The 18,164-nt window shown below is 45.1% G+C and overlaps 1 protein-coding gene across 6 annotated transcripts in view; it reads right to left on the bottom strand.

Annotated features, from left to right (window-relative positions):
* The window catches only part of TCF7L2 (transcription factor 7-like 2 (T-cell specific, HMG-box)), a 187,825-nt gene that overhangs the window by 6,630 nt on the left and 163,031 nt on the right, over positions 1-18,164 (bottom strand). For 2 of the 6 annotated variants that reach the window (XM_012663919.1, XM_012663923.1), the window contains exons 5-12: positions 17,086-17,218; positions 14,676-14,778; positions 12,616-12,702; positions 7,598-7,723; positions 6,823-6,982; positions 6,293-6,400; positions 1,435-1,483; positions 792-842 (exon numbers count right to left, since the gene is read on the bottom strand). In XM_012663919.1, the coding sequence (XP_012519373.1) occupies positions 792-842; positions 1,435-1,483; positions 6,293-6,400; positions 6,823-6,982; positions 7,598-7,723; positions 12,616-12,702; positions 14,676-14,778; positions 17,086-17,218 (817 nt within the window). Of the gene's footprint in view, positions 1-791; positions 843-1,434; positions 1,484-6,292; positions 6,401-6,822; positions 6,983-7,597; positions 7,739-12,615; positions 12,703-14,675; positions 14,779-17,085; positions 17,219-18,164 lie in introns of all 6 variants that reach the window. The other 4 variants (XM_012663918.1, XM_012663922.1, XM_012663921.1 and 1 more) reach the window with 3 other exon arrangements.

Raw genomic sequence — 18,164 nt, forward strand, 5'->3', positions numbered from 1 at the left:
TAACATGCTTTTTTCTTCTCAGAGTACGACAGCTTAAAAAAGAAAAAAAAAACTACAAATAAAAACAGAACGAAACGAAACAAAATAGAAAGAAATAAAGAAAGAAAAGGGTTGTGGTATTGGGATATTGCAGCTTTTGGAATGTTCATCTTTTCTTTTTTAAAATCTACTTTCATTAATATTAAGAGAGGAACAGATAAAAGTAAACAGGCTGTGTGAATGAGCTGTTAAGAGTTAGTTAGAAGCTCATAGCAGCATTTAAGCAGGCACAGTCAGTAAGATGGTAGTGGATTTGCAAATTATGAGCAGAAAAGCAAAAGGAAGAAAAAAAACTAAAATAAAAAAAAAAGCAAAGGAAAAAATAATCATACTGCGGATGCATGCTTGCGTGAGAAAACTTAGTGGGAGCAATGAAAAAAATGCCATTAGATTAAGGAGGTTTATTACTGAATTCCTTCCATTTTTTTTTTAACCAGTCTCTTTTAAAGAAATACTGCATATTCAATTTGCACAGTTAGTTCAACTCTGAAATCACTGTCATCACTGCTTAAACAACTGTTATGGGAAAAATAAATAAACAAACAAAACAAAAGTTAAATTAAATTAAAAAAAAAACCAACAACAAAAGCAACTGAAAAAAAAAATCTACCGAAACATACAAAACCGTGTAGATGGTCATTTTAAAGAATGTTCAAATGTCATACGTGTTCAATGTTAATAAAACTATAATGGCAAGAAAAATTAAAAAACAATTTATCAACTATTTTAATGACTCAAAATGACATTAGCACCTGTAATCGGAGGAAGTGAAAGGCAAGGATTTAGGAAACATTCGCTGTGTTCTGAAAAAAAAGAACAAATTATACAAAGCCTTCAAAATTTTTGTTTGTTTGTTTGTAAAAGCCTGGCCTTCTCCAGGGGACCTCTGAGATTGCCTATGCAGTATTTCTAATTTCTTCTAGAGAATGACAAACCTCCTTAATTTAAAATGGGTGTAATTTACCACTGTAAAGGCATGCATCAGAACATTCAGGAACAGCCCAGTTAATATCCAACACTCACACACACCCGCTCCTACGCCCCTAAGCCCCCTCCTTGCCCCTTCTCAGACACATACAAAACAAGCAGACTGTATAAACCCCGGCATAGGCATGCCTACAGCTTGCTCTCCAGCTACAGGCTTTGCAGTTATTTAAAAACACATTCCACTAGAATTACAATGTGCTTTTTCATGCAACAATGAATGTTACTAGCTTTAAAAGGGCAGTCATGAAGCAATTAATTAAAATGCATAAACAAAAAAGCTGGCTAAGATGGGTTCCCCAACAATGTCCTGGCCTTGAATTTCTCCTGCCTCCCCCAGATGGAAGCCTAACATAAAAGAGTGGTCCTCGGGCTACTGCTCCTTCTTCTATCCTGATTATTGCAACTTACCATTGGTCTCTCCCGGCTGCTTGTCCCTTTTCCTCTTCTTCTTCTTCCCCTAGATGAACAGATGAAACACAGGGAATTATCTCAAGAAACAGACGGGAGGTGGGTATCTGGGCTCACCTGGAAGCAGAGGGCAGGAGGAAGGGACCACCTTGCCACCTCTATCCACACTCAACCCTGGAGTTTGTCCAACCTCCAACCTCCTTTCATCCAAATGCCCTTGACTATGCCCCAGCTAGAGGGACACACACCTCTTAGGAGAGAAGAAGGGACTGGCAGGTGGTGAAAGAAAGATCTCTCTGCTACTGCATCTATATCCACCCTCAAACCTGACCCAGAGCATTTGGTGCATAAGAGGCAGAACTGCATGAGGAAGACTCAGGTAGGAGCACAGGGGCAGCCCTGGGAGCAGTCTGAGAGCCCACCTCCGAGGGGCAAATGAACGCGGGATGGTTGCACCAGCTTCAGAGCTGCCTGCCTGACCCACTCGAATCTCTCACTTACTAAGGCCGAGGGTCCCCATTCTGAATCAAGAGAATGAAAGCTTTAGCAGGGGCTTCTCCGAGAGCTGTAGCATCTTGGTTTTAAAAGATGGGGGTGAGGGGAAGCAAAATAGAACCAAGAATCATCTGAGCTCCTTTCAAAACTCCTCGATGGATATCCATAAGAGAGAGGGAAGTCCCCACCATTCTCCTCTAGCTCACATAATGAGTATGATAATCCTAATGATAATAGCTAACATTGATTGAGCACATACTAGGCACCAGGCCCAATTCCAAGTGTGCTACACAGACTGACTCATTTTAATCCTCACAATAGTCCTAAACAGGTATGATCACCATTCCAATTTTACAGATGAGAAAACTGAGGCACAGAGGGGTTAGGTAACTTTACTGAGGTCACACAGCGAGCAAGTGGTGGGGCCGGGATGTGAACACAAGTGGTGCTCTGCGCTCCACAGCCTTCAACCATGAGGCTCTGCTGCTTACATATTTAATGCCTGGCCCACGAAGGAAACCCTTTTCTTAATTGATCAAGGGTGATGAACTGCATGGAGTCATTCGCATTCTGCAACCTGACCCTCCTTGATATCCTGACGGTCTGTCCATGCTTGCAGATGTGAAACAGGGAGGAATTCTGTCGAGGCAACTGACTCATTCCAGGCCTGAAATTAGTTCTCCCTCACCATCTAGCCCTATGCATATGAGGTAGCCGCCTGGTATAAATTAAAATGCAATGGTCTCATACTTGTGCATGTTTCAGAACATCTAAATAATACCTTAGCCTAAAGGTTCTCGCAGTATGTTGATGTCGACTCCAAAAAGAAAAGGACAATGATAGGTAGAAAACCCGAGAATATGTTAGGCTCTTAGGCTCTGTAAGGAGAACTGCGAGGAAGAGATGCCACAGAGTTCTGGCTGCACCCAAGGGCCGAGAGCCACCTGTTTTAGAGAAGAGCCCTCTTTTCTCTCAGGTCAAGGGGACGGTGCCACTTGGGCAGTTTGTTTTGGAGTTCGGTTCAGCACTTCTCTTCAAACATGCTATGCTCCTTGGTTTTTAAGAAAAGGAGTTCGTGTTCCCTCTCACAAGGCTGGACCCTCCGTCTTCATGTTTGTGCCTCCTCTGTGTAAGGAACAAAGTGCCACCTGGCTGTCTCGGGACAGGCAGGAGGGTCTAGTTTCAGCTGATTTAGGAGCCTAAAGTAAAAACTCAACTGGGCACAGAAACATTTTAATTTCAAGATGTCTCGGCATCCACATACCCCTGGGCTTCCCAGTCATCTTTAATGCAATGTTCACCCATTTCCAAGTCCTTGCGGTGTATTCTGACGGCACTAGAAACTCCCCCTACCCAGGGGATGCTGTTATGTTAGGACGTATGGTGAAGATGTTCATCACTGAGGAAGTTATCATTTAGCCTGAAGGCTTCCAGAGGCCAAGGACTGTGTTTTAATAGGAAGAGGTAGGACGAGGGCATGAGAAAGTGAGAAGACACTACCCTTAGTGAGGAGGAAGATGCACCTCCAGGGAGGTGGCCACCCCATTACTTCTTTAAATGTCTCAGAAGGAAGAAAAGGCCTAATATACGGAGGTGAGAAAAAACTCAGATGAGCAAACGGCATTACCTAATATAGAAGGAGTTAGGAAGGAAATAATGTTTAATACAATGCCAGGGGTTAGACATTACTATGGTACTCAAAATATTTTCTCTTGTGCTCTACAGAACGTGCCAAGCCTGACTGTGACTGTTTTACTCAATTCTGTTTTCCTGAGGTAGAGATACAAAGGCTTGTGTTACCACTTGGCTGGAAGAGCAAGAATGTGAAAGAGGCATGAGGTGAGCTCAGAAAATATTTTCCAGAAGAACCTTCTGGACTTTACAATGACCAAATTAATTTGCAGAAACTCCTATGTCAAGTTAGTTAAAAAGAAATACTAACAAGTTTCCACCATAATCGAATCCATAAAAGCTTCAATTCTGTGGGTCTTGTCCCCAGACTGTTCCCTGGGTCACAGAACAAAGGAGTATGAGAGAGAGAGAGAGAGAGAGAGAGAGAGTCTGTGTGTGTGTGTGTGTGTGTGTGTGTGTGTGTGTGTGTGTGCGCGCGCGCGCGCATGTTCACACCCAGGTGTAATGAGTCATTGTAATAGGACTGTGGCAGTACCTACCTCTTACGAGAGATAAAGTTCCTGTTGTCCTCTGTCTAGATCTATCTCTAAACTTTCTCTCAAGTCTTCTCAGGAACTCCCCTGTTCTACCAACTTATCTTCCGCATGTAAAACTGAGCTAAAGTCATTTCAAGTGCCCCATGGAACCTTCTGAAACCTAAAGAGGTACTTTATAAAAAGCCTCAAGCAATACTTTGTCTAAATGACTCCTAGGCAAGTCAAACACTGTATTCTTTTGAAGCTGTCACAAAGTCTGCCTTGTACCTTTGGGGAGATTTCACCCTGCACAACTCCAGGGGGCACCACTCACACAGACCACAGTGTAAATGGCATACCCTAGAGTTTTGCAGTGCACGCCCTGCACAGCTGTACATGAAGGCCCTAGTATGACCCAAAGTGTCTATTGGGGATATGATATCTGTGGAGAAGCTGAATTCCTCGCTGTGGTACCATTCTAGATTACTCAAAGAATTGGGTTTGTAGCAGGTAGTAGAAGCTCGAGATGAACTCTAAGAACTTCTGACCCGAGACCAGGAGAGCAGCTGTCCTGAAATCAGATGGTTGTGTGTGTGTGAAGGCTCTGGAGCCTGCCCGCTGCTGGAAAGCTCCACCTCGGGGTCAGGAGGGGGTGAGCAGAATGCCTGTGGGAGAGCAGTAACTTTCTCATCCTCTTCCTTTCAGCTCCAGAAGAAAGGCTTCCCCACTGCACACATGCTGAGGACAAACGGAAAGGTCCCAAGCAGTTAAGACCCTGTGCAAGCCCACCTGTCGGCGACAAGGCTCTCAGCAGAGCACGCGTGCCATCCAAGAGGTGCTAGCACTCCTTCCTGTCTCAACTCCCAGGAGGCGGGCCTGAAGGGAGATGAGCTGGGGCAGCCCCTTCTCCCTCATCAGTGAGGCAAGCGCAGGTTTAAAGGTATGAGAAGAAAGAGGGAGCAAACTTGAAACAGCGAGTCAGAGGGAGCAGAAGGCAGCCCGCACGCGGGACCCCATATTCACACACACGTTTGTGGTTTCCTGGCGGACGGCAAGTTCTGACAGAGGAAGGACCTGACTTAGCTCTGGATCGCAGAACACCTGTGCACAGCGAGTGCACCATCAGTGATCATTTAATGACCTCGGCACCCCCCAAAGAAGAGCTTCTGTCCCACAGATGAGGCCAACAGGAGAGTCAGAAGAACTTGGGAAAGCAATCATGCATGGCTCCACGACATCGACAAGGGAGGGAGGAGAAGCTTGTGCAGCCTGAAGACCAGTTCTGTGCCCCCCCAGCAGTGGATGGTGGAATCACTCCATGAAGCCAAATGTATCAGGCAAGATAAGAGGCATTTCATCCATCTAGAGAAGGAAGAGCTCGGAACTTGAGCTACTGGGCAAAATGCAGGATAATCAATAATCAATAGTGACCCAAGTCTCCAGAGGACAGCAAGTTTGTGGGAGGAGAGAGATTGTGGAGACACAACCACTGCAACTAGGAAAAGTAATAATCCTACAGTGTTTTCTAAAACCCAGGAAAGGAAATTAGGCCAATTCATAGCCAACACAGAGCCCAGGAACACACACGTCACATAACACACACCCTTCCTGACCCCTGCTAGGCCCAGAGTCATTTCATCCATCCTGCCAAAGGAGGACTTTCAGGGATATTCCCATCATGCCCCTCTCCGGATGAAATAGGCTTCCAATTTCTACTGCATCATGGCACAGGCAATTGTTTTCTTTTTCCTTCTTAAGGGTGAAGGCCCTGCTGGAAGACCTGTGAGGAATTAAACCCTCTTCCTCCACCCCTATCCACTGGTCTTCCCTGTAAGGCCACACCACTGATAACCACTGAGGAGCATGGGGAACCTAATCCAGAACTTAAGTTCCTTTTGGGCATATCCTAGAGCCCCGCCTCCTCTAGGAAGTGGGCAAGCAGGTGTGGACAGCCCGAATTCAACCTCGTGAGTCCTAAGCTGGAACACTGGAACACCAGCTTCCTTCCTCCACCCTACAGAATTACCGTGTGCTGATAGGGCCGTCCACACTAGAAGCCAGGACAAACCCCTCTAGTTTGGTGATCTGGCAAGATGCTAACAGTCCCCAAGGCGGGCTGAGGCCTGATTTGAGTTGGAAGTTCCCATTCTCTCTGTCCGTACAAACACACGATACGTCTCTACAGACTCTCGTCTTACGGAAAATGATCCACCTACATAGTTATCCCTCGCGGACCAGCCGGGATACAGCTGCATGTGAAGCTGTCGCTCCTTCCGGGCCAGCTCGTAGTATTTGGCTTGCTCTTCTCTGGACAGTGCATGCCACTGGAGGGGACAGGGGTGGGGTGAGAGAGACATGCAAAAACATCACCAACTACACTATGGTCGGGGAAAGCATGATGCTGCTTTTCGGGGAGAGTCCACCCAGAAATGGTATAATTTGTAGATACTAACAGTTTGGTGAGTCCTGGCACTAAGAGGAAGGCTCAGACAAAACTTGATTTGTCATCTGTGTCATTCTATCATTCGCTGTCTCGGGGGTGGGGGAGGATCACGGCTGTGGCTGTTCTGAATGCTATCTGAACGCAGGATGACTAGTCCCCCCTCAATGAGGCCATTCAGGGATTTGGATCATTGCTGAAGGGAAAGGATTTGCCAAAGAAACGGGGACGCAAACATTTTACCACCCGACCTGCTGCGCTCTAGTTCATTCTCCCCCTTGTCTCCCTGTGGAGGGTGTCACCTACCCTTCGCCCGAGGATCTGGTTGATGGCCGCGCTCTCTTTCAATGTGCACTCAGCTACGACCTTTGCTCTCATTTCCTTCATATACAACATGAATGCGTTAAGAGGTTTCTTTATGTGGGGCTTCTTCTTTTCTTCTTCCTTTTTGGAGTCCTGATGCTTTCTGGATATAGATAAAACAGACACAACCCAATAAACAATCACACGGTCCAACTTCCTCCAACGCAGAGAGCCCATCTCCCTGCCTCCTAACACCCAAGCCTAGCAGTTTTGAATAGAAAGCACGCTTCCACTTTTAGTTTTCTTCACCCCGGAAAATGGAACAAAAATAGCTTGGGGACGGGGGTGGGGGAAGAGAGAGATTTTTGTAATCACTTCCTCAAGTTTCACAAATATACGATTTTCCCAAGCCAGAGGGGGAAAGCACATCGTTGCTGTCTCCACTTCGGCAGGGTTCTCTCGTGCTTGTAGAACAAAGCTCCAAATGTTCAATTACAGGGTCGGCGGGGTGGGCGGGGAAGCGGTTGCCAATCCCAGTGCATCCAAGTACACACACAAGGAAGGGTTCCGTTCTAACCCACAGTGGCACAATCGGTGAGACTACACCACTGCGCATTTTCTCCTTCTTTTTAAGGCAGTGTCGAACCCACCAGGCGGGTGTTTGCTGGAGTCAAACCAAGCAAGGCCAACCCTAGGCAGAGAGCCACCACTCAGCGGCGGCAACCTGCTCACTGAACACGGTGGCAAAGAAGAAAGTGGTAAAAACAGCGACACTTACGAGCTATGGAGTGAGCCGACGTCACTCTGGGAGGATTCCTGTTTGACTGTCGGTGTGACTATGGCCGGATGGGGAATGCCGGTCGTGTGCAGAGTATGATGAGGTGGGACCATATGGGGAGGGAACCTAGAAGACAGAAAGCTGTGTAAATCGTCAGAATCAAAATGAATGAATGAGGAGGGATGTGTACACACAATTTAAAAAAAAAAAAAAAAACAGCACGTAACACTCACATGAAAGCAACCCAAGGCATATGAAACCTGTCAGCATTAATTAGCGATAAATTAAACATAATGATTCTCATAATGTCATTAAAGCCAATCTTCCCCTTCATTATTGCTGCTGACACGAGATATTACGATTTTTAACATCTTTGGCAAAAGACAAATTCAACTGATGTACTTGGGTGGAAAAGTGGGCTTGGAGTACCTGCTGGAAATCGCACGTCCACTTGTTTTTTGAGGCATTATTAGTGGCATCTAAGAAGACAATTTCCTAAGTCCTAATCAGCTCTAAAATGAAAGGTGAAATCTTTTGTTGTATATTGACAGCTAAATAAAATATTAACGTGGTTGAAATATACATACATTTTTGACAATGCTGTGCATGCCTCATTAGACCTCATTCTGTTGATGGAGTGCAATAAAATTTTTATTTTTCTTTTGTTGCTGTGTCCTATCATTTGACAGGATTGGGAGAGAGTGAGGCAGGAAGACAGGGGGAAAAATTCAAATATTTCCTAGTTGGTTCATATCGTAAGTCATGGACATTTTAAATAAGTTAGTATCCCTTTATGGAAAGATGCAAAAAAAAAAAAAAAAAGCACACATGCAATAAAGCTTTGAATTTTGATTTGTATGTCCTTCCTCCTGTCAAATTTAGGATTCCTAAATCACTTTGACTTAATATGTTGTCTATGCATCATTAAAAAGCCTTCTAAGTGATTATCAAAATTATAAATGAAGATAACGTTTGTGTTTTCTTCTCTAATACTGTTCATTTTTAGAACAGCTCTCTATAATACATTTTAGGCCCTGAATTGGTATTTCCCAACCAAGCAAATTAGCCAGGCCATAAAGAACTAATTTGCAAACAGCTCTTGGCCCATCTGCAAACTGACAACTGGATCAGACAGCCTAGCTTTCACATTTCCCATTACGTTTGGAGTTCCGATGATTTGTACTGGGTTAGAAGAACCACCCTTCTGAAAGTAACACATCCTACTGCAGAGAAAAGGAGGGTGAGGAACAAAGAGGGCGGAATCCCCAAAGAAAACAAAATGGCAGCCTGCTGCCCCACCTGGCAAGGCTCTGCAAGGGAGCAGACGGGAACCTGTTCAGATGGAGATCATAGCAATTGCTGCTTTCTTAATAAATCCAGACCAAAACAGCCCAATGTGCCACCCAGGGAATAACAACCTACTCTTTAGAAAGCCAATTCCAGTGGGCACTAAAGGTCCTAATGAGGTTTTATCCTGACAGTTATTTCACAAGGATCCTGTATTTGACAAAGTTCTTTCCATATGTGGATTAGAGAGAGTTTCCATTCAGCCAAAATAACATAACCAAAGTTAATTTGAAAAATCATTTGAAAAAACTTAAAGTACTAATAGAATCTACATAGATCAACAGAGGAAAAAATACCAACGGATAACGCTGATTTTTAAAGGAGGCCCAAAGCCGCAGTAGACACTAGACTCAGAAATTCCACCCTTACACGGTCTTCTCCTGCCGCCACCTTCGTAAGTTTAAGCCAGTGTTGAAATGTGGTAACAATGGCATGATTTTTTTTTTTTAGGTAAGAATCGTGCAAGTCTTCCCTTAGAGTGTCAAAAAAAAAAGGAGAGAGAGAAGGAAAAAGGCAAGAAACAAACAACCCCTATACCTTCCCCCCACCAAAAAAAGGGGAAATAAATAAATAAATAAAAGTCAGCCCTTGGGTTCCCAAGTCACACCCAGTTCCTTCCCACTGCTCAAAGGCCTCAGAGGAACAGAAGTTCAGAACATGTGTTCCTGAAAGCCCTTGGGTGAAGTGGTGGGTGGCAGCTTTTACTGTGAATTTTAAAGGCCTGACATTCCTCAAATATATATGTTCCCTTCTTGAAGAACGAAAATATGTGTACAGACATGTGAGGGCGAGCGGGAGAGAGAGAACACTGTGTGTGCGTGTGTGTACACACACTAAACATCATGGGAAAACACCATCATTTCACCACATTTTGGGGTGGGGACCAACTTTCCATGCTGCCACAGGGAAGGAACATTTCTATGTTCCCATGCCTACACAGATATTCCTATATCTGAAAAACGCACAACACTGAAAGAGACTGTGCACGAATGTGTATGTGGGTTGTACGCATACCTTCGCTTAAGAAATTCCTTTCTGCATACAACTATTTCATGAAATGCAATAAACACCCTAAAAATTCTAAGCAGCTCATTATATACCCCCGTCTGCTTTCATGGCTCCAAGCCAGAATATAATGATGAGCCTTAACTTGTTAAGGACAACTAATTTTTGTTTCTGGCTGTCTCAGGGGCTTCTCTCTTACTCACTCTCACTTTACTTCACTGTTGACACGTTTCTGTTAACTGGATGTCATCTGCCGGCCTTGATTTTATGCACAAGCAGTAGGATGCATTTTCCTGTGCAACAATCCTGCTTTGAGTTGCATTAGGTTTGTCATTATTCTCTCATTTTCCCCCTTGCACTTGTAACATTTCATCTCTTCCTGCCTTATTTTTTGTGAGCCACGGTGCACCCACATTATGGTTTATACATGATCTCGCTCCCTTTGAAGCCGGCAGATTTCAGAGCCGGCTCTCGTCAGGAGAAGAGCCTTGCACCAATTTAGCAGGCTGAGGGCCCGGAGCTCCAACATCTCAATCTAAAAGGGGTCACAGGGTGGCACAAGTGAGTGTCAGCAAGAGCTGTTTAATTGCCAATCTAGGCTTCTCCATGGTGTTTAAAGTATAATGACCCATCACTTAATTCTGAGAAGTCCTGGCCCCACTGCTGAATAGAATGAATATCAAAGGGTGTTCTGGAACAGGGCAAGCAGCCTACATTTGCTATAACTGCCATAAGTATAATAGACCTATACTTCTGTCGCCCCATTACCACAATAATGTATTTAATTTGCTGTATACGCTTTTTAACTAGCTACCTTTCATATAGCCTACCTGGGGGATCGGCCGTCTCTCCCCCTCCTCACACCTCGAGCCCCTAACCTTTCTTCCCACTGTTCCCCTTCCCTCCTTCCACCCCTCTGCCCACCTAGAAATCGACTAACCTCCTAATGATAATTCAATCGATAAGCTTAACCCCAATCCCTGTCCTACGACTACTTCACCGCTTTTAACCTCTGGAATGCACCAAATAAACAAACATGAAGAATAACCAGGTGCAATATATATATATAAACGCCGGGATGGTGGGAGGATGAGCCGCGGATTACCAGCTGCTCAGAAGCATGCGCCTCCTGGGAGACTCCCTATTTGTTCCCATGCTCCGTGAGGCTGTTGATGACATTATTTAATGAGTGTAACCTTCCTCTTCTCTCTAGACGAGAGAACGCACACGCATTTTTCCCGCCTAACTAATATTGGCGTGGATTTTGAAATTTTGATGATGTATCCCACGTGGGGAACGGATCTTTATTGGATACCAATGGAATAATTACAAATGCTAGATGTGCTATAATTTTTTTGTTTTTCTTTTTTTTTAATGAATCTGCTATTTACTCTCTCTCCACCCCAAATCACTCGCTGTTTGGTTAAGCAGGAAAAGAGGCATCTTGGCCTGTCTTTCCAGCCCTTTCTCTGATCTTGGCTTCCCACGTTGGCCACAGAGATTGGGGAAAGAGGCTACAGGACAGCATCCTCACCATGCAATGCCTGCTAATTCAATTCTGTGCCATCATCAAAATGGATTGGTTGTTTCAGCCCATCAGGAAAGTCTAAACCTCCACCGATTTAATTAACTTGACTGAAAATCAGATGAACAGAAAATAAAACTATCATTAGGAGCAATTAGTGACTACTTAAACATACTGCTGCCAACCAGTTTGTAAATAAACTAGCAGTCACTGAAAAATCAGCCAGAATTAATCAGAGGGACAAAAAAGGAGAACATGGGCTATGTGTATGTTGTGTGTGTGTATATATATATTTATACGCTTGAATATAAATATATAAATGTATAGCACACAGGCACATGATTTTTTTTCTTTTAACTTCTAAAGAATTAGAGCTGCACAGGCAGCTATGGTAGCCACCAGCCACGTGTGGCTATTGTGTACTTGAAATGCCAGTCCAAACTAAGATAAGCTGTTAAGTGTAAGAGACACATCAGATTACAAAAACTAAGTCCAAGAAGACTGTAACATCTATTAACAGTTTTTGTTCAGTGATAGAGCATGTGTTGAAATGATAATATTTTGGCTCTATTATGTTGAATGAAATATATCATTGAAAATAATTGCGACCTTTTTTGAACCTTTTTTAAAAGGTAGATGCTACGAAATGTAAAACTCCTTCCGTGATTCATATTACATTTCTACTGGACAGTGCTACCTTAGAGGGGGCAGGAGGATGCTTTCTTGTTGACTCTGAATCAGAGTCTGAGCTTTGAAAAAACCAATCATCTTTTCTCAGACTCTTCCTTATATAAGAATAAAATTACCTCCACCCCCGCCTTCCCTTCTTACCCAGGATAGGACAACAGAGAAATGACATTTTATAAAGCTCTACAGGTCCTATTTCTTCTGCCTTCTTAATGCCTTAAAACACACTGCTCAATGGATTGGCTCAAAAATTTGACCTAGAAAGATATCACTTACCTTGGAAGTTTAGGGCAATTTTTCAGTATTTTCTATTAGTACAGCCTATTGCCACATGGGCTTTACACTATTAGAATGACATGTAGCCACAGTCCCTGGGTGGCCCGGTAGCCATCTAAAGAACTTTCTGAGAAGTCACCCGTGGCCTTGGTTGAAGGCCCTGGTTCCTGGAACTCACCTGGACATGGAAGCGTTGACAGTCAGAGCTGTGGGGTAGGGATGTCTGAATCCTCCTGTCGTGATTGGGTACACTGGCTGACCTTGCCTACAAAGAAGGGGTACAAAGTGAGAGACTCGAAACAAGGGTGGGGGTTGGGACAAGGAAAAGAAGAAAAGGGAAAAGTTCTCTCTGCACAGTAAGCTTTATTCTCATTTGATCAGAACAAAAATCTTGGGGATTGTACAGGAAGGATCAAAGGGAAGAAACACAGAACAATTTGAATGCCATAAATCTGATAGGAATGGCTAATTAAATTTTATAACCTCTGCTTATGTCAATAGAGACCCTCTCCCCAAGCTGAAACTAGGTGTTTTGTTGTAATAATTAAAGGCGAAGTCTCGCTTGCTTTAATGGAGCCATCACACTAATTGAGGGCTACACATCCAAAGGAAAACAATAATGAATGTAAATTTATACCAAAATAAAGTACAGTGAATCAAAGGACTTCAGTTGCGCTTTGGGCCTCTTTCGGTATTTAGATCTCGGTGAGAAAACATTAAATTAACAGAGCTTAATTTGTAGCCTTTTGTCAAATTAACAAGTGTTGACAAGAGTTACCGGGGGGGAGAGTCCCCAAGAAGAATTGTGGGTAACCAATAGACAATCACACCTCATTACAATAATTAAAAAATACAGCAACATGCAAAATAGCATCCTCATGAAAGACACACAACTTTTTCTGACAGAGGGTTGTCTGAGTTGGCTATTCCTTTTTATCTAGCCTTCAAATATCTCCCCATCAGCTGAAGGGGGCAAGTGATGACTGAGAACTATTTGAGGAATGGCCCCATCAATTTAAGAAGAAATGGGTCACAAGCTCACGTTCATGTCTACCCTCCAAATAAAAATAAGGAGAGGACAAAGAAACAGAAGCTATGCCTAGGGTTGGTATGTGGTATAGTTTCTACATAATGCAATCTGGGTTTTGTTGTTTTGAAAAAAAAAAAAAAAACACAGCATAAAACCTGTTCAACTATCGACATAGGGGTAGAACTAGGGGGTTAGACCACTCCAAAATTTTATCTTCTTCAACACTATGAAAGGCTGTCTTCCCCTAAGACAACCAAACTTGAGACTTTTGCCAGGATTTATTTCTTCTAGCATTCAACACATTGTCCTATGTTTTTTTAGAGGAGAGATCACTAATAAACATGGAGAAATACAACCATAGAAGCATATAATTGCGAAACATATATTACATGCACATTCATGCAAACACACACACACCCACACCCACACACACACAAACCCACATAATATGCTTATGCACTAAAGGCCTTTCTACTTTGATTCTAAAACACACACACTTTTAAAGCTGTAAAAGGCAGTCGAGTTACCTGAGCGCTACCAGGACCTAGGGCTGACACTCAGGAAGGTCCCACATGCTGGAATGAGGGTTCTAGGTGCCCCATCCCCACCCTTAGCAGTTAGGTGAAGCATTCAACATGCAAAGAAGCTAGCGAGGTGCTGGTTAAACACAGTGGGGCTTCTCAACAGACGAAACTTTCCACTGATGTTGTCAACCTTGGGAGTAATGTTCAGGTTGGGGTTGGGGGTACTGGAATTGTAAGAGAATGAGCTCCACTCCAAACCCTGGATTTCAAAACTAAGTTCTTCCTGTTCCCACTCCCATGTCCCCAAATACGCAACACCTAAAAGGAGGGGACTCAGCTTCAACTCAATGACACGACTCCAGTTTGGGCTGCTGCTAGCAGAAGTGCCATGATAAGCCTTCTATAACTGCCCAGGTATATTAAAGGCACCTTTGTCTACAGGGCCTTTGGGGATCGCAGGTTCAGAATGCTAAGTATCAATAACCTTTTCCTAAATAATCCACCTGAATGGCTACTGATTTCCTTGCATTCCCATAGGACATCCCAGCAACATCTTCCCTGTGCCCTCCCCATGCTCCGCCACCAACCCTGCCTCCTAACACACACACACACACATGCACAGAGTAAATAATAAACATGCCCATGTAAGAAACGAAAAGGAAATTAAAAAATGGAACTCCTTACTGTGGTACTAACCATCCTAGCGGATGGGGGATTTGTCCTACGGTGCCGGGTGATAGCGGGTAATACGGAGATATATCTGGAGGGTGCGGAGGCCGTGGGATTCCTGAGAAAAGAAGCAGCATTTCAGTACAAAAGAGGGAAAGTAGGAAGGAGCGACTCTCAGAGAAGGGGAACAGGAAAAGGAGGAAGAGAGGCATCTCTTCTGGATTCCTAGCACAAGGTTCATTCACGATGATGATCCTAAGAGTTGGCGGTGGTCTCGTTTTCCCCCAGCCTCAGTTTGGAAGAAAATTAGTTTGTCTCATTTCAGATGGATTGGTATACTGGGTAGACTCAGACAGACTCGGAAAATGCCATTTTGGGTATTTCTGTCTCACGTGACTGGTGTGATTATCTGAAGTTTAAAGACAAACCGCACAACATCTGCAGGGCTTGGCACACAGTAGGGGATCAAGCAATAATAATTCCCTTGGCCCTTACAACGGGTCCCTTCACCTGTAAACTCTAATGACTCACCCGCACGGGAGTTGCTCCTCTCCTTTCCAACACACTTTTTGAGCTGTGGCTTTCGAAAGGCTACCCTTGCCTTCTTTCAAAAAAGGTAACTCCTCTCGAATGTGTCCACCTCCTCTTAGAAGACAAGCTGGAGAAACTACCCAACTGCCATTTGGCATCTTATTGAAGGGAGCCTCAGAACTGAACAGACAAGGAGCTGCTGGGGGCCTGGTGTGCTCGATTCTGGAACCTCATTCACCAGAGGAAGAGCCACCTGCAGGAATTAACCTCACCTGGGCACCTCGAGATTCATAGGGGCTAGGAGCTTGACAAGGCACACACTAGCGAATTCTGAAGGTGCGCACCACCGCACACTTCCTAATTCCACAGGAGCACATCCTGCCATCAGTCCTTGAAAAGCAAGAGCACCAGGAACACTTTGGACAGAGAGGAACTGATCTGTGCAAGCGACATGGTAAGCAGAACGCACAATACCACAGAGCTAAAACAGAGTACTGAAGGGAATGAGCTGCATGTTTGTGGATGAAAACGACTTCATTTTTTTAAAAATTCATTCAGGAAGTGTTTAATCTGTAAATTAAGTCTCCCTGGGTGACATTTTCATGCAGACATTGCTTTCTCTCTATTACAAAAAACCAAACAGATTAGCTGGGCTTGGACCCTACACTGAGCCATTTGCACACTTGAAAGAATGTTCGCAGAGGAAAAGTAAACAGTCCACAGACGTTAATCATATGTTTTACGATAACCATTTAAAAGCTATTCCCTGTACTACCATTATTTAAATGAGACGCTGATGCTGCCATTCACTCGCTGAGCCTGGGGCCTGCAGCAGGCCGCCAGCCATCCAAGCACTGAGCTTGGTCCCGCACTACCACAAAGGGGCTCAGAGGCCGGTGAACACCCGCCAACGTGTGGCTTCTTTCAGGGGCAGCGAAGGCCGCCTAACCAGCAGCCCACCTCAGCCCAACACCAACAATTCCCTCTGACAAAGTGACGTGGAATAGCCATTTCAAATCCGTCCTTCCAATTACTGAGCTGGGAAGAGGAACCTCTAGCCAGCACACGGTGCAGGCTTAAGACACATGCTGGCCTTACCTGTTCTCCCAAAGTCACCCCACTAGCAGCTGGGGCTGCCTGCCTGATTGACATTTTGTTGAAGGGAGGGCTGCAAGTGACCCTGTATTCTCTCCCTCTCCCCTTTGGGAACAAAAGTAAGTCAATGAACAAGTGGGATGGAAAGAGGGGACGACCGTAAAGGCTGAAGGAAAGCGTGGCAACTCCTGCCTGTGACCCTATTGGTGGTTCTGTAAAGAAATGAGGCAACCTCCCTGGGCCTCAGTATTCACATCTGTAAAATGAGCTTGACAATACCCAGAATATTGAAGGGGGGGAACCCAGAAAAATCAGCAAAGAGAATGCAGAAGCCAGCGATAAGGTCTTTTGAGGTTGTACCAGTAAGTCACTGCCAAGTGACTAGAGACCCTTAGCCATCAAGGGAACTGGGGCTTGAGGGACCATGCATGCTGTTAGCTCTCTCTTCTTCCCAGGAAGTTGAGAAAGAGCCCATGAGATGCCTCCAATATGACTCCTGCTTCCAAGTCTGTCTGAGGCTCTTATAGTTATAAACCACTCCTGAAAAATACTGAGGGACTCCTAGCCAAGTCCCCAAGACAGCCCCTTCAGGGGACTTGGAGCTCTAAAGAGATCTCTGCATGGCAAATGGACTTCTCCAAAGGGGAGAGGAAAACCACTCCCTCTCCAGGCTTTGGCTTCCCCAAAAACCTTCCTTTACAGCATCCAGGAGAGGAGCAGGAGCCCCTCCACCTCCGTTCCACCCTCCTTGTGTCCCCAGGCCAGGCAGTCTGTCTTGGCACCCAAGCTCACGGCCTACCTGTTTTGGGGTCTACGTCGGCTGGTAAGTGTGGAGGTGGGTTTCCCGGGGTGAAGTGTTCGTTGCTGTACGTGATAAGAGGCGTGAGGGGGTGGACATGGTGAGGGTGCTGCACCACTGGCACTTTGTTCGACTGTGAGGAGAACAAGAAAGACACCATCGAGTCAGTTCCAGCAGCCCAAGACTGCAGAGCACCGGGGCCCGTGGGCTCCCCTGACAACACCCTCCCGCCTCGGTTTTGTAAGACACACTAGACGCTGCCCACCCACCATCCCCCAGTGCACTTAAGAATGACAGGTAGCTGTAAGGCAGCTCTCTGCATTGGTCTGCTTCCGTTTTTACCTCCCCACTGAGCGTGGCTTCTAAAATACCTTCTCCACCACCACCCATCATGGAGCCCCAGAGTCTGCACTTTTCCCACCGGCAGGTGAATCAGAAGTGGGGGCTTTAATCTCCCAGGCCTACTGCATCTCTGCGTGGCGGGTGGGATCTTCCATCCTAAGGCCCCACTGGCAGGACCTCCAGGAGGCAGGCTCACGGGGGACCAGCTAGGAAAACCTTCACCTACAAGAAACCCAGCAGGGCCCAAATCCTACCCAGCCAGCCCCCATACCCACCCCCCAACTCCTAACCCCTCCCTGCCCTCAGAAACAGCATGCATGCGACAATCCTTTACAGACGGCATGGATAAAAAGCCCCACTCACGGTTTGGGTGGGAGTGTGAACTTTACCAGAAAGCTCTAAACTGCCTGGCAAGCACCTGCATATTTTATGCAGATTACAGCAGCCCTGATTCATCAGGAATTTCATTAGGAAGTCACCCGGGAACACTAATAAATTAACTGGATGATGATGAATTGGGCTCATAAAAGGTATGCGTTTTAGAAATGGGCAGTTCTAGAAAACAAAGTGCAGGCATTTTTGTGTTTGGGAAGGGTGGGTCAGTGGAGAGAAGCAGAGGGGGAAAAAAGAAAAAGAAAAAGAAAGAAAAGCATTTTAAATATGTTTCTAGCCAGGCCCAGGCTTTCCCCAATTATTCTCCTTTCTTCCCCTACCCCACTCTCGGTCCCCTCTCCCCC

Source organism: Propithecus coquereli, unplaced genomic scaffold (genome assembly GCF_000956105.1).
Source record: "Propithecus coquereli isolate 6110/MARCELLA unplaced genomic scaffold, Pcoq_1.0 Scaffold84, whole genome shotgun sequence".
Lineage (NCBI taxonomy): Eukaryota > Metazoa > Chordata > Mammalia > Primates > Indriidae > Propithecus > Propithecus coquereli.